This window comes from Tasmannia lanceolata, unplaced genomic scaffold (assembly GCF_043159265.1).
Source record: "Tasmannia lanceolata isolate RefF3 unplaced genomic scaffold, GAP_Taslan_0.1 ptg000019l, whole genome shotgun sequence".
In the NCBI taxonomy this organism is placed as follows: domain Eukaryota; kingdom Viridiplantae; phylum Streptophyta; class Magnoliopsida; order Canellales; family Winteraceae; genus Tasmannia; species Tasmannia lanceolata.
In genome coordinates this window covers 13,994,331-14,017,467 of record NW_027518696.1, presented here as the reverse complement: position 1 = coordinate 14,017,467, position 23,137 = coordinate 13,994,331, and the positions used below count along the sequence as shown (strand labels likewise).

The 23,137-nt window shown below is 37.9% G+C and overlaps 1 protein-coding gene across 4 annotated transcripts in view; it reads left to right on the top strand.

Moving 5' to 3' along the window:
* The first annotated feature begins 1,050 nt into the window (after nucleotides 1-1,050).
* Nucleotides 1,051-23,137, top strand: part of LOC143852858 (methyltransferase C9orf114 protein) — a 30,242-nt gene continuing 8,155 nt past the window's right edge. For all 4 annotated transcript variants that reach the window (XR_013236877.1, XM_077362481.1, XM_077362483.1 and 1 more), the window contains exons 1-8: nucleotides 1,051-1,384; nucleotides 1,479-1,526; nucleotides 2,849-3,025; nucleotides 3,136-3,202; nucleotides 6,993-7,057; nucleotides 14,311-14,389; nucleotides 18,679-18,794; nucleotides 18,913-18,992. Coding sequence is in view for 3 of the 4 variants with exons in the window: in XM_077362481.1 (XP_077218596.1) it covers nucleotides 1,172-1,384; nucleotides 1,479-1,526; nucleotides 2,849-3,025; nucleotides 3,136-3,202; nucleotides 6,993-7,057; nucleotides 14,311-14,389; nucleotides 18,679-18,794; nucleotides 18,913-18,992 (845 nt within the window). In the remaining variant the exon portion in view is untranslated. The remainder of the gene's footprint in view (nucleotides 1,385-1,478; nucleotides 1,527-2,848; nucleotides 3,026-3,135; nucleotides 3,203-6,992; nucleotides 7,058-14,310; nucleotides 14,390-18,678; nucleotides 18,795-18,912; nucleotides 18,993-23,137) is intronic.

Genomic DNA, 23,137 nt, shown 5'->3' with positions numbered 1-23,137 from the left:
AAAGTTGCATGCATATTGTCTAAATTAGGAAATTTTGGAAAAGTTTTTCCTTTCTAAAATTTTCCAGCAATCCAAACAGGGCTCAACTAAACTAATTTTGGCTGATAGTGCTAATCAAATCAAAGTTATATGCATAATAGTATTCCAGGAACATGCTATGCATGCGTGCAAAATTGTTGGCCCCACCTTAACGTATAGGTTTTGGTAGAGATGGTGGGCCCCACCCATCAACAACATTACAGGTAAATGGTGGTGCCAACCCCATCAAACATAGGTTTAAAATGGTGGGCCCCACGTGCATGGATTTGATGGAGATGGTAGGCCCCACTCAATCAAATACTGTGGTTAAAATGGTGACCACACCTGATGCATGGGTTCGCGTAGAGATGGTGGGGAGTGGGAACCACACTAAGGTGTAAAATGGCAGGCCCCACCTCATAAAAAATGATGTCTGAAGTGGTGGACCCATCCTATGCATGTGTTTTAATGGAGATGGTGGGGCCCTGGAATCAAAATATAGGGTTTCAAGTTGGTTTGGGTAGAAATTGTGGTCTCCACCCCCAACAAACCCTTTTAGTGTAAAACTCATATTTCATATTCCTTTCTCATCACATTATTCTAAGAAACAACACAAGAAATATATATATTTTTTGGCAAATGTTATCAGCACTACTGTATTTTGATGATCGCACTCCTCACTTTATTAAAAGTATGGTATGGCCAGCACCGTAGGATGATTCAAACAGTCCATTAGATGGGCCACACCCTAAATAGGTTGTGCCTCAAAAAATCATTTCCATAGGTTGATCCTAACCCTCCGATCTGTCGAGTGACTCAAAGATCCTAAACCTCTATAGATCGGAGGGTTAGGATCAACCTATGGAAAGGGTTTTTAGGGCACAATCTATTTAAGGTGTGGCCCATCTAATGGACGGTTTGGATCAACCTATGGTGCGGGCCATACCGTACTTTTAATAAAGCGAGAGTGTGATCATCAAAATACAGTAGTGCTGATAACTTTTTTTTTTTTTTTTTTTTTTGGGTGAGTAACCTAATTTTGATTGATTGGTAGTGCTAATAAAATCAGAGATATATACATATTGTGCTAGCCAGTACGTATCCAAAGTTTCTGTTTGTGCAATTGTGATTGAGACAGAAAAAGGGAAGTGTAATGGGGAAAAAGGGAAGAGAGGAGGCAGGAGAAGAAAAGGCAGAGGACAAGAACCATGAGATAGTCAATGGAGAGAATAAGAAGAAGAAGAAGATGAAAAACAAAAAAAGCCAGACACAGGACGCGGCTCAAAAGAAGGAGATACCCACTGTAAGCATTGCTGTTCCGGGTTCCATTATTGACAACGCCCAATCACTTGAACTTGCCACTAGGGTAATCTCTTCTTACTCTTCTCTACCTCTTTGAATTCAAAATTTCTCTTTCTTTTCTCTCCACTTTTCAATTTTCTAACCATTTTTCTAATCAGTTGGCGGGTCAGATTGCGAGGGCGGCCACCATTTTCAGCATAGATGAGGTTATCTTTCTGGGTTTAATCTCACTTTCTTTCTTTAAAGCATAGTTCCTTCATTTTTTTATTTTTTTTAATTTTTAAAGAATGCACTTGTTAGGGTTTTGGATGAATTTAAAGGGAGTCTTTGTTATGGGTTATTAGAGTCTTTCTAAGGCAAGAATGAAGGAGTAGTGATTAGTTGCTATTATTTTTTTAAACCCTGAACTTATCTAGGAACCTGGGGTGGCACCCTAGTATGAAAAAAATAGCTACTAGAGGAGGACATAGAACCTTGCCTCTGACCCACCAATATACATGGAAAAAAAGGGAAAAAACCGCTTTACCCTATAACAAAAAATAGACGATGTTTAATATAAGGTATATATAATTGGTCGCATCTAACCGCTCCTCTAGAGTTTTGTTGCTATTGTTTGAAAATTGCGGTTTATTATTGTATACTTTTGTTCTTAGAATGATTTTGGAAGAAGGAATATTATTATCGTTTGTGGTTAAGAACAATAGAACAATAGACATCATTGTGGTTGGTAGTCTTTTAAAATTTCTTTCTTGCATGCGGAACTTAAATTTCCACATTTGAATTGGTCATGAAGAGAAACATAAATAAGCAACCATGGATGATTTAGATCTCCTAACGGAAAAATATAAAGTTTCAGGTAGAAATAAGAGACACTAACAGTCGACTGCAGCCCCTTCGCTTTGTACCATCACGCAGCAACACACAGATTTGCACTGCAACTATACAGATCTGCACTACACCTTCACAGATCTGCTCTACACTTCTATTTTGCACCAGCAGACAGCCAAAGGCATCACACTCATATCATTCCAAAAAATAAAAATAAACGCACATATCCGCGATCACATTAGCTGCACACACGAGCTCTCTTGTATTTGTGTCAAAAAAGTGTCTTACAGCCCACAAAACACACAGTCTGTTAGTGACTGCACAGCACGATCAAACCGTAGAAAGTGTGGATCGGTTCTATAGGATTTGATTCATAAAAAATAAAATATTGATGAAGTATAAGAGGAGAATCAGATAAGAATATAAAAGAACACTAATCAGTGCATCAGATGCTCCGATACCATGTCTGTTTAAAGAAGAAGAAAGGTTAGCAGAGAATAAGAGGAGATAAATGAAGAAAGGAGGAGACTTTCGATTTGAAAAGTCAACCTCTCACTCTATGCTTTATATTAAGTCATTAAAGCCAAAATACCCAAAATACATTTATTGGGTAAATAGCCTTACACTTGCACGCCCACTTCTAACATATTTAAATTGGGGAATGTGCATAATTAACAGGAGAATTCTCTTGTATGAACAGATCATCGTTTTTGATAATAAAGGGACATGTGTGGATAACTCTGGTTTCACGGCAGCAGAGGATGCAGAGGACACTGACAATGGTGCAAAATTTCTTATAAGGATTTTGCAATATCTTGAGACACCACAGTATCTGCGGCGCAGCCTCTTTTCGAAACATGTTAGCTTAAAATTTGTGGTAACAACACATTGATTCCTAATTTTTTTTTTCTTTCTACAGAACATATATACATTATTTGAGTGCAAGTATCTTTTAACACGTCTCTCTGTTTTACTTACACTTCATAGGGACTGTTGCCCCCTCTTGATGCTCCTCACCATGCGCGTAAACATGAATGGGTTCCATATCGTGAAGGTAGAACTTTTGCAGATAACTTCAGTTGATATGCACCATACAAAATGAAATACCTGACACTTCTCTTCACTTATTTATTTATTTATTTTTTTCAGTTTTTTTCTGAGTCAGAAGACATAAAACTGCTTTAAGTTGTGTGTCTGCCTTTCCAAGAAGAGAGCTTTATGCAAAAGTATATATTACTTTTATATGACCATTTATATTTCCTATTATACAACTATTTTATATGACTATCAAACTTTTACGATTGATTAAAATATATTGATGACTCCATGATTCCACATTTTTGGGGTCTGCTGTATCTGACATCCATACCCTTGTTGGGTTTCGTCCCCCTTAACCCAACTTATGCAACATTGTTTTAGTTTCAATATTTCTTTTCCTGGGCACATCTAAATTCTATAAGAGATCATGTTAATACCAGTTAGTTAAGTTTGATCAATGTTTTATTGGCTGGGCACATCTAAATTCTATAAGAGATCATGTTAATATCAGTTAGTTAAGTTTGATCAATGTTTTATTGACTTTGTTAGATCTGAACCAGCTCATTATCCAGCCCGTTGTACATGGTCAAATTGATCATAGGATCAAGATCTTCAGAATTTTCTTAAGTTCCTTTCCCTTTTCATATTGGTTCTACTTCACAATGAATGCTCATTGGTATAGGATGATACTGATATTTTATGGTGCAACGCATATTTCCATACCACCTTAAGCCAAATTTGATACATAACATATAATACATATTGGTATGGGACATTACTTTGTCAAATCAGTCTATGAACAATTTACTTGTAGAAGTATAAGATTGAGATTTTCAAATAGCATGAATGAAAATTTTGGGGATATGCTAACAAGGAAGAAGATGCAGGTTTTAAAACTGGTCGTGGGAATTGGAATGAGCTATAAGCAAGTCCTAGATGATGTAAAAACAGAAAACTGAAACTCGAGATCTAATGGTAGATACCATTCAAAAAGAAGAAGAAGAGAGAGATCTAATGGTAGAACTATGTAGTACCTTCTTTACTTCCACTCTCTGGCTGGTCTGGAAGGAAAGAAATATGAGTATTTAAAGGTGTATCTAAGGGTGCAGACACTTTGCGGAGGTAGATCTTCTCGCTAGTCGTCTAGTGGGCTTCGATCCTTTATGCCTTTAGTGGAATATTGGTAACACATTTCTATAGGTCTTGGGAGGAAATCAAGATGAGCAGACACCTCATGCAGGATCCACGGCCAAAATGAGAACCACCTCTTCCGGGAAAGTTGAAACCGAACTTCAACGGCTCGAGTCTCAGCAACCCTAGACCAACTGGTATTGGAGGTCTGATGAGGACTGTTGATAGAGGTCTGATTTGGGCTTCCTCAGGTCCGATTGGTCTAAAAGACTCTATTCAGGCACGTCTTCAACTGTTGGATTAAATACAGATGGATCGAGCTGTTATCGAGAGTGACTCCCTTAATATGATTAGATGGTTGACCCCATGGTGACTAGCGGACACTATCGAGGAGGTCCATGGCATCCTCGAGGGCCACTCTATAGAGTTTAGACATGTCTAGAGATTTACCAACTCGGATGCAGAGGCTCTAGCGCGAGCTGGGGTTTCTAGGGAGACAACGATTTTGCTTGACCAACTCTGTTGTGCTTTGTTTTGGCTTCAGACTGCTTAGGTCCATCATCGATAGTTTTTCCCCATTGTATTTTCTTTATTTCTTGTTTTATTTTATTGTACTTGACCTCCTCGATCCTTGGGCTTCACCTTTTCTTTAGTAAAAATTTTAGGGCAATTATTTTTTCTACCCCCTGTAGGATAATGTCCCCCCCTTTTAACGTGATTTGACGTAAAAAAGTGTTAAAGGCTGCCCACAATTCATGTTAAGGAGAGGGGGGCGCATTATCCTACAGTGGGGGTGAAAAAATCATCTCCCAATTTTTACCATTAAAAAATAGTATAACTATGGGAAGGAGAAGAACTAGAAGATTTTGTAACAAAGATTTTGAGGCAACTTTGCCGAGGTGACCAGTTTTCTGTTGGTCTCCTCTTTTTCCCTGTTGCCCACATCATACCTGGCTAGAGTTGGCAGCTGCTAATTGACTGATTTTATTTTCTATTTGGTCAATGAGCGATGCCCAAGCCTACATTTGCTTGTACAGTTTTCAAACTATTTCTCCAAAAAAAAAAAGTACTGGAGAGAATAAAGATGAGGAATATGTTAGCATCACACTAACAAGTCGACAACATCACACCAATGGAACCCTAGGCATCATTCCAAAAGGGTTCGAGGCATCACACCTTGGAATGAAAGAAAGATTTGTTGGAGTCGCACTAATGAGACCAAAGGCATTGCACCAATGTTTTTTCTAGGACATCACACCAAAGGAAGTCAGGATAGTTGTGTTGGAATCACACCAACAAGACCTAAGGCATCACACTAAGGGGTTCGTAAGGCATCAAGTCGAAGGGTGATCAAGGCATCTCATCCATGTTTCTGCTTGAGTGACAAAGGTAATTTTAACATTTCCTTTATATTTGCTCTCTATGCTGCTGAAACACATTAGATAATATTTAAGATTTTTCTAGGTTTTGTCTTGTTCGTCTTGAAAAGAAAGGACACAGTTCTGTTCTATTATTTGGGAGTTCTCTTTATGGTTACTTAATATGATTTGAAGTCGGGAAGCTTTAAAATTGTCGAGAGGTAATAAGAAGTTTTTTAAAATGTTAAGCTTATATAGGTTTCTTTTCTGTCTTGGTTTAGAAAGAATGGATGGGCAGTTTCTGTTAGTTGTATCATGTATATTTTTTTGTGACTACTTCTGTATAGGGTGAAGTAGGAGCAGTATGCGGTGAAGCATGAGAGCCTCAAAATAATAGACGGTAATGGAAATCTTGAGCTTTGTGGCAATTTGTGGGGAATTCAGAAAAAAACAAATTATGTAGATTCTTTCAGCGTTCAGTGGGAGGTTTTTGAGATATCTTCAATATTATGGCCAAATGGTAAAAAATATTATTAAGATTCTATGTTATGTGGGAGTAGATTCTCAAGGTCATTCGTTTGGCCCTTGGGCTTATATGTTGCTTTAGAGGTATTGAGGAGCATCAACAGTCAGTTAATCATTAAACACCATGGTGTTTGTTTGTTCGATTTTATCTTTAATGGCAGTGATATTATGATAAGGGGAATCTAGCTCATGTTGGCTCTAGAGGTATTTGTCTAGTAATGTTAACGGGGAGGTGCTTTATAGTTATTTTTGAAGGCAGCGACTCTGACTTAGTGGCATCATATTTATATGTTTATATGCTTTTGATGGGCTCTCTGAATGTTGCTTCTTGGACTATCCACATTGACAAGGAGGCTTCATGCAATTATGTATTGAAAATTACTATATAATTAGCTTTGTATGTCACTAAGTCGTAATTTTTTAAGGCAGAGACTCTGACTTAGTGGCATCATATTTATATGTTTATATGCTTTTGATGGGGATCTCTGAATGTTGCTTGTTGGACTATCCACATTGACAAGGAGGCTTCATGCAATGTGTTGAAAATTACTATATAATTAGCTTTGTATGTCACAAAGTTTTTTGTCTGATCAAGGAGGCATACTGTATATGGATTAGCTATTGGGATTGGTTTGTTCGCTCTATGAGACATAATGTATATGGCTTTGCCATATTGGGGTTGGCTTATCATGTTGTCGATGCGCCTTTTCTTTTCCTGTTTGATAGAAAAAAATATTTATATTGATTTTGTTTTGGATTTAGCATTTTTATTTTTTTTCATTGTCACTACAGGTATAACATTGAAAGAGAAACCTGCAAATTCCATGGGAACGCTAGTGGATGTTGGGTTATGTAAGGTTCGATTCTTGAGTACTTGTCAAAGTCTTTTGCAAAAGGAGGTTTCATAAATCTCATTTACATTTTCTGGACCTGGTAAATGTTCATTGTGCTAGTACTGACATAGAATCAGCTTCATAAACTGTGAATAATATCCCTTCTAAGCATCACTGAGCGAATTTTATGATGTGATGGTTACTTGTTTGAACTTTGAAGTGAGATGATCTATTTAGCCATGGACTGGACCAATCCTAATATGCTGCTTGCAAAGTTAGAAATATAGTTGATTGTCTCGCTCTTAGTTTGATCCTTGTAGGATCTTGTATTTTTATCTCGCTCTTATAGTAATTTGATCCTTCTTTGATCGTTATATTCTGATTGTAGATTATGATAAATAGATGTCACTGCTCGTGTACTAATGTGATCCTTTCTAGGTTTGCCATCCCATTGTGGTTAATACCGAAGGTCGCTACAATCGGGTTATGGGAATCGTTCCAGAATTAACTCATGAAAAGGACTCCCATTGCCCTTTATAAAAATAAAAAGGCTTCTTGCTGTGTCTTATTTATTTATTTATTTGAATGGTAAAAATGCTTCTTGTTATGTCTTATTTTTGAGATGTCATTATCATTAATATGTGTTTTCTTATCCATCTTTATGTGATCTGCGTTCTTATCAAAATGAGGTGATAAATCATTCTAAATGTTTGCTTTCGATCAAATACAGTAGGTATTATTATTTACACCTACTTTTGTTTATTAGTTTGCTAGTATTCAAAGATATACTTAGCTTTTGGCTTCTAGTGTTTGCGGTGAATTTGCTTGTGAAATTTTGGGCCCAACAAAAGACACCCAAGATTGGAATGATTAGTTGTATTATTGTGTAGGACACATTGGGTACTCAGATACAAAAGAATGCAACATGACACATGTACCCTAAATATAATGCATGAACATAGAGTACAAAAATATAGTCCAACACTCTACCCTTGTGTGCCAAATTGTAAGACTATTCTACCTTTATGATATAGGCTTCCTAAAACCCTCACACTAATATTGATGGATCAATGTGGTAATTTGTCTGCAAGGGAAAACTTCTTGTTACATGGTAGTATGGCTTTCTTAAACCCTCACACTAATATTGATGGAACAATGTGTTAATTTTGCCCTTGTCTGCTAGGGAAGATTGCATGTTACATGGTAGTGCTAGGGCTGCAAATGAGCCGAGCCGAGCCGAGCTTTGGGGTGTTCGGGCTCGGCTTGTTTAGTTTTTATGAAGGCTCATGTTCGGCTCGGCTCGTGAAATATTTGAGAAAGCTCGGCTCGGCTCGTTAAGTGGAACGAACCGAGCTTAAGCTCGGCTCGTCTCAAGAATGATAAAAACATACATCTGTGGGATTTGAACCCAAACCCCCTCTAAATCCAGCGCCTTAACCACTCGGCCAAACTTTCATTTGTGATAAACAACCCACATTCTTTTATTTTATATATAAAAGCAAACATAATCCAAGCTTTAAAGCTCGACTCGTTTATGAACCGAGCCTAAAAAGCTCGCGAGCTTTTCTGAGCCGAACTATACAAAGCTCAAGTTTGGCTCGTTTATTTGGCGAGCCTAATTTTTGGGCTCGGGTTCGGCTCGTTTAGTAAACGAACGAGCCTGAGCCCGAGCCGAGCTTTTAACGAGCCGAACCCAAACATGTTCGCGAGCCGGTTCAGTTCATTTGCAGCCCTAGGTAGTGCTTTAATAAATACATCTATAAGCTTAGTAGTGGAGATGTGTTATGGGCCGTGAGTCACAACAAACCTCACTATGGATTACTTGATCCAATATTAGCTTGTGGGAAGAAGAAAGCAAAAAAACTAGCAAGCTACTAACCTTTGATGGAGATGGAGGTTGTCTTCATCGTGCTCAATTTCTTCTCCTTCTCTTGGCTTTCTCTTCATCATAGGCTTCGTCATTGGAGGGGAGCCTTCTTGGAATTCATGGAAGGTGTGTTAGCCTTTGAGCTTTCCACAATTCATTGGGGAAGCCTTAAGCTTCTCACCTCTTATTCCTATTCCTAGGGTTTCTCCACCCCTTTTGAAAGGTGCAAGTTCTGAGTGCTATCTCTATCCCCTATTTATAAAGAAACCTCTGGGGTTTAGGCTAGGAGGTAGGTTCTACTTGGATTTAGATACTCATGGGGTTCCCAAATCCCCAGAATACCCCTAAGTGCACTATAGTGCCTTTAACACTATTCTCCTACGAAACTTTTACATCATGGCTAATCACATTTATTTATCCAATTAATCAAAGATGTTAATACCAAGGTTCCTCTCCTTTTCCTTTTCATCCTACTGTGCTAATATTCATTATCAGGCCCATATATATGATATATGTGTTGTTAGCATGGTGTCCATGGCATGGACAACTGAGTGATTCCACCACCATCAGTTTTATAGGGTATGATCTAGATTTAGTAGTGGTTTCCATTTCATTGGGAGATGTGTATGATCAAGGTTTTAAATTTCGACCGAAATCCGAAATTTCGGGTTTTGGTAGAGGACGAAACCGAAATCGGGTATACCCGAAACAGTATAAAATTTCGACTGAAATTTCAATTCGAAAATTGCTGCAGAAATTTAAGGAATTTCACCCCAAAAAAGAGATTTTTTCTGTTAAAAAATACTTTCCCGAAATTTCGGTAATTTCAGTCGAAATTTTCTATGGAATAAAATATTGTTTTATTTGATTCCACGGATTACGCTCAAAATTTCGGAATTTCTGCTAAATTTCAGTTTCGATGAGGACCGAAATCACCCTCGAAACCGAAATTTAAAACCTTGTGTATGATATAGCTCTACCCATATCCGTGCTACATCCAATCGGCGGAGGAACATCAACACGGTCAAGATGTTGATTATTCTTCCATGTTTCTTTGTGAGGCCGAAGGTACAAATGTTGTCCAGCATGGAAGAGGCAAACCAACAACCTTAACTCATTTGCATAGTTGTCAACCCGTGCTCGATTCATGACTGAATTTCTTAATTTATGACTCGTGAATCAACTCGACTTGTGACTCGTAAGAGTTTTTTACCAGAACATAAAGTTAGTTGAAAAAATATAATTATATATCAAAAGAAGAAGCATGTAAAAAATATAAGCCAATAGCACATAGATAAACCACTAGGCCAATTTGCTTGTAACTTGCATGCACAAAAATAATTAAGTTGTAAGTTCCAGCTTTGCAAGTTTTCAACCATCAAAACAAGAAAGCCCAGGCTCAGCAACTCGACTCATAAAGCCCAGGCTCAGCGACTCGACTCGTAAGAGTCTTATTTTTTTGAGTTGGCTCCCAGCAACTCGTTCGAGTCACAGATGACTCTGACGAGTCTTCAACAGAGGCGAGTCACCCATGCAACTCGCCTCGAAAGCCCAGTGACTCTAATCAAGTCAGGAGTTGACTCATACGAATCGTAAGAGTTTGACAACTTTGCTCATTTAATGATCAAATGAATTTATCCTCTTTTTTTCCCATCTACCCATATGGGGTTTCAAATGTTGGTTATGGACTTTGGTCCCCACTAAAGTGGAAATACTTCGTGGAAGTCTGTGGAAATCCCTAAAAATCCTGTAAAAATAATAGAAGTTTATTTAAGTCCATGGAAACAACGAATATTGAAGATGAAACTTCAGGAAATGCTAGAATAAGCACAAATACATAGTAACCATCATAGAAGCAAGACAACCATCCACAATGATTTAACAAGATAAAAAACCTAGTGGCATCCACCGTCACACATGTACAGAATGATAATGTTATTCTAAAAATAGATATTTCACATATCTTGAAAGTTGATGATCATGACATTTCTTTTACTTTTAAACTTACTCATCTTATTAATGAAATGGCATTAATATTTTCTAGATAAATGCGGGTGCATCGCATCGAATCAAACTTCAAACTTCGATCTGGACTTCGACTTCGGTCACCACGGACGTCCATTCATGTCAACCGAAATTGACACGTGTTGGTGGAAGTTTAAAATGAGTCATCTTTGCTACTTTAATTTTTTTCTTTAGGAAATTAAAAATTGTCATGGTTTTGGCATTGGAAGACGAAACAACCTCCCATGTGGATACAAGAGTTTTTTTTCTTCTTCTAGACCCTTGACATCCAATATACGACTGATGAGGACCGGGTCCCACATGACCAGGCTGAGGAGAAAGAGGAATAATACATGTCTAGGATAGAGCATCCAAACACACTAAGGATATCTTTGAGATTAAAGAATAAGGCCAAATGAGAGCTGGTTGCAATTCTTTTAAATATTAAGTGTGTTGTAATAAGGGAATGAAGGAATGTGCAAAGGAAGGAAACGGTCAGGAGTAGGGGAACCACTTGCCATGTGCCACTACTTGGTTGGGGTCCACAAATGACAAGTGTCACCTAATTACCTATCGGGCAAGAGGATCACAAGAATGGACAACTCTTCTGCTGCCACATGGCATGCCTACTCATCAAGCCAGCTGGCTGTGAGCTGGCATGTAGGAAGCATCTAGAAGGCCTCCTCACTCTATAAATAGAGGTGAGGGGGCCTCATTGTCAGAACTGAGAGTGAAGAAACGAGAGGGAAGAGAGAAAAGTGTGAGAAAGGGGATTCATGTGATGTGTTGAGGAGGCGTTCCTTGGGGGAATTAGGCACCTCTCTTCTCCTACTTTTTGGCTGTAAGTTTCAGCTGAATCGAATTCTTCTTTGAAAATTTTCATTTCAGTATGCTTTCTGTTCTATGAAGTTCAGCTAGCTGACTGCATATTGTTTCTTCCTACTTCCTTAGTACAAAAGTGAAGTCTCTGTTCCTTTTTTTTTCTTATACATACCCTCTCTGTTCGTATGGATACAGTAACCTCTTATTTTGAAATAGCTACCTTCTTCCATTTCTTTAAGAGTCCCTGAGTATTAGATATGGGACAATGAGTATTGTGGATTCATCTCTTGTTAATTCTTTCAATAATTCTGTCGTTCAGTTAACTGTAGACATGTGAGCTACCATTCCAAACCTCCTCCATTACATCCTGTGGCCAAATTACTGCAGAAAGCTACTAGATCTCTTTGGATCATTTGAAGCTCTGATCGGTATTGAAGAGGATTTTTGGCCTACTGATCACTTGGAACCAGATTCAAGAGTTTCTTGAACTGTTCTACTTTGAAATCCTTGTCTCTACCTATCTAAGAGTTCTGCTATATAATATCAACGAGGAAGCTATATTCAGGTCTGGATGGTTACATACTTGCTGCTAAGCATAGCTTACCATCTCAATCATCTGGGTAGTTGCTTCGTCTGGGATTATCAATCTTTCCTCTCCGTCTGCTTCCACATTGAAGATAGGGGAGACCTACATGTCTTCCTTTATGACCTCTTCAAATGATTTAGTTTGAGGTTCATTAGGTGTAAGGTGTAACTAGAAGCCCCATTCCCCTCCCCAACTTCTCAGCAATGCTTCCAATGCCCATGAGGCATGCTCTCAATGGGGATCATATATGAATGAATCTTCCAAGGAAGCTTGCTCTCACAGGTACATAGGCACAAGAAGGCTCTCTCTCTCTCTCTCTCTCTCTCTCACACACACACACACACACACACACACACACACACACACAAACTCAGAGGGAACCACAACGGACTTTCAAAATTTTCTTTTACCGTAGAGCGCATCTTTCGCATATGGTTGAAGTTTCACACCTTGGCCTTATCCAACCCAACTCAAGCTTCAACTTTCTTGTATTGAATAGGATCTTCCCATACTTTTTCAAAAATCACCACTCAAGATGAGCAAGCATAGACATGTGAACCCAATATCAATAATATATAGCTCTACTTGAGGTTTTCAACTCATTAGTCATTAACAACTAGAAATAGGGCATGCTTTTGAATTAAATCCTATGAACCAAACAGGAAAAAAGTCACCATGTAAAAGCTAAATTCACCACGTTTGAACAAAAATAAGACATCACTGTCCTTATTGTATTAGATGATTAGCTAAGAAATAGAAAGAAATTTCATACTATAAAATAACCTAATGAATATTTATATCCAACTTGTAAACCTCCAATCAATAGCTTTGAAATCGTGTAAATATGATCATCAGATATTCTTATATTATTTCTTCCATACGATTCGAATGATCCAGGCAATCTCACCACTATTGACAGCTCCAATCATGGTACAATCCTTCTACCGTCTTTCTACCATCACTGGTTTGATGTTTTAAATAGTCGAAATGGAAGTGATGGCAATGCAATCAAGTAGGGGTGTGCTCATTGTAATAGTCATAAAACTTGATGGAACTAAGAGACAATTATGAGTTTTGAAAGTACTCGATCAAGTTCTCTCAAAGATCTGAAATGATTGAGTTTGCCCACTTGACTTGTCCAGAGTCTCGTCAATTTAAATTATTTAGGTAAGTTTCTAGTTACTTTATTAACTTTCAATATTTTAATCCCAAATGTAGGATTTGTCAATATAAAGTTGTGTAGTTTTTATGTGCACACTGCGGGTAAGTTTCACTTCATTGCTCAAAAAAGGCTGGTCTAGCATCAAAAATATTAATCTATTAATTGTTCAACCTTTTTTGAAATATAATGTACCAAATAATCGAATATAGGATTTTTCAATATGAAGTTGTTTAGTTTTTATGTGGACACTGAGGGTAAATTTCACTTCATTTTTTCAAATAAAGGCTGGTCGAGCTCTAAATGAACTTTTTTATAGCATGTTGTGCATTTGCTTGTTGTTCATTCATCATTTGGGAATTTTTTTTCTTACTCTTTTCTACAAAGTAGCATTTCTTTTTCACATTAGAAGCTATACTGAATGAGGGCGAGCCTTGGCGCAACGGTAAGGTTGCTCCATTGTGACCTGGTGGTCATGGGTTCGAGTCACGGAAACAGCCTCTCTGCAAAGCAGGGGTAAGGCTGCGTACATCTAGCTCTCCCCAGACCCCGCGACGGCGGGAGCCTCGCGCACTGGACCTCCCCTTTATTAGAAGCTATGCTGAATGACAGAAGTATCACTTGTTGTGTGGGAATTGCAAATACAATAAATTACGAATTGTTTGGACTCAGTTGTAACTCTCCAATAACATAAGATTGTATGCCCTAATGTTTGCACTTTTGATTTTTGACATCTCCTTTTGAATAAAGTTCACACCAGTTGAATATAAGAGTAGAGCTACTATTACTTTTGTTTTGTGTATTTTGTTTGTTCATTCAAAAAATAAAATAATTTGCAGAATGTTGTCGTTGATCAAGTACTTGAACCTGGAGTACGAGTCACTGTAGCTATGGGAACCAATCGTCATTTGGAAACTGGTAAATGTTTATGATCTTTTTTCGTTTGTGAACTTGTATGTTGTAAACTCTTTGGAGCTTTCTTTTCTCGGACTTACTGTGGTGTTCATGGTTTTTGTCTTACAAACAATTAACTAAGGCTCCGTTTCTTTCAATGTTGAATTTGTTTTATGTTCATTTTTGCAACATAAAACAAAATTTACATCCATTTTTACGTCGAAAGAAACAGAGCCTAAGTGAAATTTTGTATTAATTTAGCAAGCTAATTATTTTCCTTCTTTTTGAACATGTGAATGTAACTTCTTTATTAGAGCAATCACTACTTGAAATTTGAAACAAACGAAGACACATCTCGTACTCGACACATCATCCATAATAGGCCATGCTCTAATTGAGTAGAAATTAATTTCATAAATTTCCATCTTGGTTACACCCTTGATGGTGTTCTTATTGATATTGATGTTATAGATGCCACTAATAGGAAAGGATATGGTGTCATGGTAATCAAAACTGAGAACTTGGCGAAGGCATGCGATAACATATGGCAGCCCTTGTCTTTCAGAAAAAAAACATCCAGTAGCCCTTAATTATGTGGTTTTTGGAGAATGTGTTGTGAATAAGTTGAAGTTGATGATGATGGATCAAGGTAAGAAGTAGAGGGAAGAAGAGAGATGGAGGGAGAGAGACCACAATTCATGTAGGAGGTGTTTTCTATTCAATAGTAATAGGCATTTCACAGCTGACTTTTGCATGTGAGAACAGCCACACAGGCTTACTTTCCAGTAGATTTTGTCTTTTTCATTTAGTTCATTTGAGTTGGCTGCTCTCACATGAAAAAGTCAGCCCCCCCGCCCCCCCCCAGCCATACACACACACACAAAGAGAGAGAGAGAGAGAGAGAGAGAGAGAGAGAGAGAGAGAGAGAGAGAGAGAGAGAGAGAGATGTTTGTGCGCTCGAGCACCAAAAAAACATGGGGCCCGCATTTTTAGGGATGATCCAAAGCATTCATTTGAAAGGCCCTTAGATAGATATGGTGTGTACCAAAAATCAGCTCCATAGGATCATCCTAGGGTATCCATTTGTGAAGGTTAAAATGGACAGACACTGTTTCTCCACAAATCTGCCCATTTTTTCCCTCCACAAGTGGAAGGGTTAGGATGATCCAATGGAGCACTTTTAACGAGAGGTTTCCACTCAAGTACCTAACAGTAGGACTCCTCGGTAAAGAACCCTATCATTAGTCCCCACTGATGAAATTTTGTTGTCTCCTTACTTTGGCATTCGTGTGCCTTGCTCCCTCTACCAAAGAGGGGCATCTGTAGACACCCAATTTTGTCAAGGCGGTACTAATGATAGGTTGTCGCGAGGATGAGTCCCATGACGAGCCCAAGGCCCCTGTTCACTACTTCTCAAAAACAAATTTGTCCCAAAGTTAAAACCTAAAGCCCGTTTTCATACGACACCCGCCTTTATGGCACAACTAAAAGCCCGTTTTCACACGGCATTCACCCAAACTTAACTTTGAGTAAAAAACATACAAAAATTGTGTACACGTATTCGAAGCGTGAAATTTGGTTCATTGGATTCTCCTTGCCGCGAGGAGTCCAACAGATCTGACCGTGCGTGATTTGGAGTCCAAACAAAGGAGTTATGGTCTTTCGAAGCAGCCACAAATGCTCACTTTTCAGCAGATTTTGTCATCATTCATGAGGTGGCTGCTCTCATGCGATTGACCATTTGCGAAATGCCTTTTCCGATGGACGCTAGCAAGTCCCATTTATATATATATATATATACTAGTAAAAAACCCCGTGCAATGCACGGGCCAACAAAGAACTGTACGGACCACATCATAGGTTGATCCAAACCGTCCATGTGATGGAACACAACATCAATAGGTTGTGCTCGTAAGATCATTTCCATAGGCTGATCCTAGCCCTCCAATCTATAGAGGTTTTCATAATTAAAAAAGCATAAAGGAGGGGGGTAGGATTGAAATTATGTGGCTTTAATGGGTGCCTTTGTTAAAAAGCATAAAGGAGGGGGTAGGATTGAAAATATGTGGGTTGAATGGGTGCCTTTGTTAAAAAAAGTCAAAAAAACTGATGTGTAATTCTCATAGAATTTTGGGAGAAATTCAAATAATTCTTTCCTTTTCTCTTCTGCTATATATATATATATATATATATATATATATATATATATATATGAGAGAGAGAGAGAGAGAAGAGAGTAGGTACTCCCTAGAGTAGATAACTTATCTACTCCCTAGCTTAAAATAACAGTTGGGGTCACATTGTTTGGGTGATCTAAAGCATTCATTTGATGGGCCCTCACATAGATAGGGCGTGCCCAAAAAATCAGCTGGATAGGATCATCCTAACCCTATGAACTGTGGAGGCAAAAAATGGACGTGTATAAACCTGCACAAATCTGTCCATTTTTTGCCTCCACAGTTCATAGGGTTAGGATGATCCTATCGAGCTGATTTTTTGGGCACACCCTATCTATGTGAGGGCCCATCAAATCAATGCTTTGGATCACCCAAACAATGTGGCCTCAACTGTTATTTTAAGCTAGGGAGTAGATAAGTTATCTACTCCAGGGAGTACCTCCTCTTTTCTCATATATATATATCAAGGGAATGTAAAATTATAGGTGTGCCCTTAGTGACATCCCTATTGCTTTCCATCAAGATGTTATGTCCCTCCGGACATTTCCAGCTTGTCAATCAAATGTAGATGGTGTCCTGGGATCAACTCCTTAGTTAATATGTTTGCTAATTACCATTCAAGAAAAAAGTGATTATGTGTGTTGCTCTCTTCTTGGGATATTTGTCGGAATCACTTCTCCGTATTCTATTTCTCAAGAATGAAGTAAAAATCTATGTCTATATGTTTGGTCGTGGCGTGAAACCAAAGGTTCTATGACATTTTGAAATTTGCACTTCGATTATCACAAACAATGTAATGGAATTTGAAATGATGTGCGGCTCCAGCACCCATGTAAGCTCAATTGTAATGAATGCTGTACCCCGATGTTCTGATTTTGTAGTGGATCTAGCCATTGTCCTTTGTTTCTTGCTGCTCCACGAAACTAGGCATCCATTTACAACTACACAAAACCCTGCCACAAATATCTGTCAATTTCTCATAAAATAGCCCATAACTTTGCTCAATCAGCATCTAAATATCCTGAAACCAAGACTTCTCTTTTCTTCCATCTCACATAAAATAGCCCATAACTTTTCTCAATCAGCATCGAGATATCCTGAAACAAAGACTTCTCTGTTCTTCCATCTCTGTACCTCGAAATTCTCTGCATGTAAATGTTCCTCATTAGGATTGTGTAAATGTTACCAGACCTGATTTATTCGAACCTTGTAAACGTGAGTGACTGAAGGGTACCTACCATTCTTCAATACATAAATGGATTTTTTGAATGATGTAAAAGGATCCTTTATTCTTTCTCTTTCTTTGCCAGTCATCTTATTTTCAACATAAGGAGTACTAACTGGTTTGTAGTTCATCATGTGAATCACATGAAAATCGCCTATGTATTTTCATTGCGTCATTATCACTCCTTATTGCATTCCATCTCTAGATAGAGGAAGTAGCACAATTCCCCAAGATCTTTCATATCGGAAAGTCTGATGTGAAGGCCTCTTTTACCCTTCAAATTTCATCACAAGCACTTCAAGTAATGATGACATCATCAACTTACACTAAGATCAATACCATACTTGATAAAGTGCTTCTGCTCAACAAGGAACTGACTTACTCCTTTCGTATTGATGGTTTCTGAGAGCTTGGTATAGTCATTTGGCTAACTCATTTGGTGTAGTGCTTGTTTGAGGCCATATATCGCATAACTTTGCTGTTTCATACCTCTAAAGCTGTCTATATACACTTCTTCTTTAAAGCTCCCATGGAGAAATGAATTTTTAATATCTAGCTATGATGGTGACCAGCCAAATGAGTTAGCCAAGGCCATAACCAGTCAAATTGTGTTACTTTTGACTAGCAGAGTACATCTTTCTATAGTGAAGGCCATGTTGCTACTGTATTTGCGGAAGTTAGGCGAGCTTTATACCTCTATTTTACCATCAAGTTTCTTTTTCCATTTGTAGACACACTTACATCCAACAACGTTCCTGTATAATGCACTCATGTCATCAGTCATGGTTTCAACCCATCCATCATTGTATGCTCACTAATGCATTGCTTCAATTGTGTTTGTCTTAGGTTCCATTTAATTGATATATTTAAGTTTTGGTATCTAGTATAATTCCTTATTTACATTTGTGTAGATTATTTGCATAAAGTAGTGACTTCCTTCAAGCCTAGAGAAACGGGATTGTATTGGGGGTATAAAGTGCGATATGCTCCCAATATCAACTCTGTATTCAGGGGTTGTCCATATGAGGTAAATGTTATTTCTTTGATCTTTTATTTACTTATTTAATTTGTTGTTTTTTATAGCTTTACAAGTTATTTAAAATCTCGTTGCTTTTTTCCATGTGTAATTACCTTCATTTGTGCAGGGTGGGTATGATCACACAATTGGAACTTCAGAGCACGGTCTCATTGTTAATTCATCAGAACTTACCATACCCAAATTTAGGTACATCCTGCATACTTTGGTGATTGATGTTAAACTAATATTAGTTGGGCCACTTTGAGTGGTGTAACGACTACCCTCGTTAAATCTATAAAGTTATTTTTAAAACTGTAAATTCTAGACCATTGAATCAAAATTTAGGGTCGAGATTATTGATTTGTTTCGTCCTTCCTTGATTATCTTGGATGAAACGATTTGAGAATCAAGGGCCCTAATTTAATTCAATAAATACATGAAATGGCTAGTAATTATAGGATTTTCTTTGGAAATTATTTTTACATGGAAAAACAATTTGAAAGTGAAGAATAAATAGCAAGTGAGAGAGTTCCACGTTTTCCCTCTTGTGGGAAAAACGTGTGCACTTTCCTTAAGGAGTGTGGGTTCACGTAAAGATTTTTTTTTTAAATCCATTGTCATAGTAGGTCTTGCTGTTAAATTGATCTAGCATTCAAAAAGCCATTCAATATGCATAATTAGGGTAAGTGATTAGGGTCATATGATGGCTAAATTAAGAAGGTTAATAAGGTTGAAAAGGAAAAATAGTTGGAAATTTTGGGGAGGGAAATCACGGTCTCTAAGATTGAGAGAAGAGTGGGCAAAACTCAAGATTTCTATATGGAACGTTATTTTGTGGAACCACTATCCTTGCTTTGAAACAAAAAAAAAAATCCCACCAAATCAGTTACACTACCTTATTGTTAAGATCAAAAACAAGAAAAGAAAAGGGAAAAGAATACAGTGAGAGAGGAAGAAATAGAGAGGCTCGGGCGGTTCTTGGCCGGGAAACCCATCCTGCTTCTTCGTCTTCCCCATTCACCATAGCCGAGAGGTATGCTTCTTTTGAGTTATACTTGAAACCCTTGATCAATAACTACTCTCAATTCCATGGCAACCTCTTCAAACCTTTTTGGAAACCATGGAATTGCATCCCCAACCGTGTATGCAATGGAACCCTCTTTGTTATTCTTTAAAACCCACTTCATTTCCACGATTTCTTCCATGCCCATTATCACATTCCAACACCTGCAAAACCCACATCTACGTTAAAATAAATATAGGGTTTCTGCAAACCAAGGAAGCAGGATACAAAAAAGGAAAAAAATTAAATAAAGTAATCTACATATATTTATGCACCTAATAAATAAGTGTATTCCTTCATAGTTATTCACAGGCAGATTATGCGCATACTTCAATGAAATTTATTCATTCATATTTTCATTCACAGACGTATCATATTCGTGCTAAATATGTGTTTGTTCATGTTTTCATCACAAACAGATTGCATACATGATAAATAAGTGTAATCATTCATATTCTGATAATAGACAGATATAAATAAGTATATTTAATTAAGCATAGACTTACAAAATAATTTTCTTTTTGGGACAAATTCTTATCTCACAACGTATATTCATACAAGTACATTTATTTACTTTCGTACACAATTTCTCACCTTATCTGTTCTGGTTACAAAAGCATTTAAAATGAATCTTGTGTCTAACCTCATTCTCATCAATTCGATACACACACACACACACACACACACACACACACACACACACACATATATATATATATATATATATATATATATATATATATATTTCAATGATCTTAGCGTGTATTTTAAAATCTCATCAGTTTTGTATACTAAATGATTTAGGGTAAGTTTTCCATCTCTAATACTATGCTACCACACTTATATATATATATATATATATATATATATATATATATTCATGTTCTTTCATAGGTCTGTTTCTTTTTATTCACCATCGTATCCTAGCAGGGTCTGCTTGAATAAAACAATTTAAACGATTTCCTATATGTCCAGATTTCCAGCAGCCCTTTAGGCCCTCAAAATAAATTCTTCCTTGAGTGTTCAAAATCATGTGTAGGATCTGTACTGGGCTACTTGCTGCTTTTAATACCTAAACCTGGACAGTTATAGTGCTGCCTGTGTTATATGTATACCTTAGGCCGGGCAGCAGTTGTACCGTTGCAGGTACCCTGTTGACCCCAAAGTCAGGGGCTCCTCCTGATAAAGAAAATATGAAAATGATTAAAAGAACCTAGACCGAAATAAGTTGACTCTATTTCACTTATTGATTCGCCTTCGGGACCGCTTCCCTTCTCCTTCTAGCAGGGACTGATCTATTCACCTTGTTTGAAAGTTAAAGGCAGGTGACAGCTAGACCTTGCTTTGTAATGGTTTCCAATATAACTTGTCATATGCAATGTAGTTCTATTTATAAAATTTTGTCTTATTGATACCTGCTTAGCTTAATTATACTTGCTTACCTGGAATGAAATGAAATGAAAAATAAATTGTTCTTAACCTTATGAGAAAGAATGCTGGAAAGAAGACAAAGGTAATGTACTTTAAAATCCCTAATTTCATATCATTCATGGGGGAGAGTGAAGGGGAAATTAAGGGTGTGGTGGTATCATCCTGGGACCTAAGGTCCAAAGGCCAACGCGAGAAGCGTGTACAGCCTTTCGTTGGCAAACCATCCAAAGGGATAGTATCCCCGAAACGGCTCGGCATTAAATGCGAGACCGAAATCCGAGTCCATAACGCCACTACCTTTGGACAAGGGTAGTGGGTAGTCGTGCAGCAAGGACACCGGCAAAAAGGAGAAAGTCAGAAAAGAACTGAAAGAAAAGTAAACTGGGGAAAAGCCGGATGTACCTGGGGAATGTGCTGTCTCAATTTACATAATCGTTGCACACATAGTATAAACTTGAATTATTGTCACTCATTTTTATTATATTGCCATGAATAGTGTAATTTATTTTCAGTCGTTATTATTGTTTATAGATATTGCTAAGGATTTGGATTATATTGTATGCACTTTTTATATTGTTTCTCTTACTTTGCTCGGTCTCTGGAGGACCCTGCTCTAACGTTGTTTTCTCCACCACAGGGATTGAGGCGTTAGATGGTGGAGCGTTTGCAAATGAAGAAACCATAGGATAAGGGACCGTGTGATCGGAGAGTTCGTTTCATGGATTATTGCGCTATGACGTCATGCGTTATTTTCTATTTTTATTTTGTCGGGACTTTCTTTAGTTTGAACTTTAGTGATTAATACTTTACTTTCTTTTGGAGTATGAGTATTGAAAGAACCTCTTGTTATGGTATACTTATTTAATTTGAAATAAGATTTTTATCGTGGTTGTTGATTATAAAATAAAATAAAATAAATATTTCCATGATTTTTGCGTTGTTCATTTGCTCGTAGCGACTTGACGGAATCGGATTGTTACAGTTGTGGTATCAAAGCTCTGCGTTTTTATGAAACACCTGGACTACGTGAGTGTGGGTAGGTTATAGGATTGGGGTAGACAATTAAGACTTGACGACCAAAATATATGCACTCTGATTTCTATACCCTTAAAGGGAAGATACAGTACTAAATTTTAATACTACTCAATCAATGGCAAACAAAGTCTTCTAGTAGTATGATACTTCCTAGCAATAAAAAGATTATGTTATTGATATATATACATATGACTATGTATTGTTCATTTTGCAGATGTATTAGAGGAGGGGAGCTGCTAACCAGGCTAATGTCCCTAATAATGATGGACATGAACCAGCTCAGCCCGGTGCGCATGGCCAGGATGGACTTGACCCAGCTCAACCCCAAAATCAAGATGGTCTGCAAATGTTGGCAGAGATTCTTAGACAAAATCAGATAGCTAATCAGACTGCCCTTCAGGCCATCGCAGCCAATCTCGGGGCTCGTCAGGAGTCGAGGCCTCGTGAGGATGCCCCTCAGGTTCACCGTCAGTTCCGAGACTACCATCCATCTGAGTTTACTGGTTCAGGTGACCCCTTAGCAGCAGATCATTGGCTTACAGAGGTAGAGGGGATCTTTGCCGTGATGGAGTGCACTAGCGTTCAGAAGATTCGTCTTGCTTCCTTCCTACTGAAGGGAGAGGCGGGTGTTTGGTGGCGGACTGTGGTTCAGAACTATCCCGCAGTCTTGTCTGGAACTTGGGGACAGTTCAAGTCCCGCTTCAATGAGCAGTTCTTTCCGGAGCTCATAAAAAATCAGTTGGCGGGGCAGTTCGCAGAACTAAAGCAGGGGGCATTGACTGTGGCTCAGTATGGAGCCAAGTTCAAAGAGCTGTCACGTTTT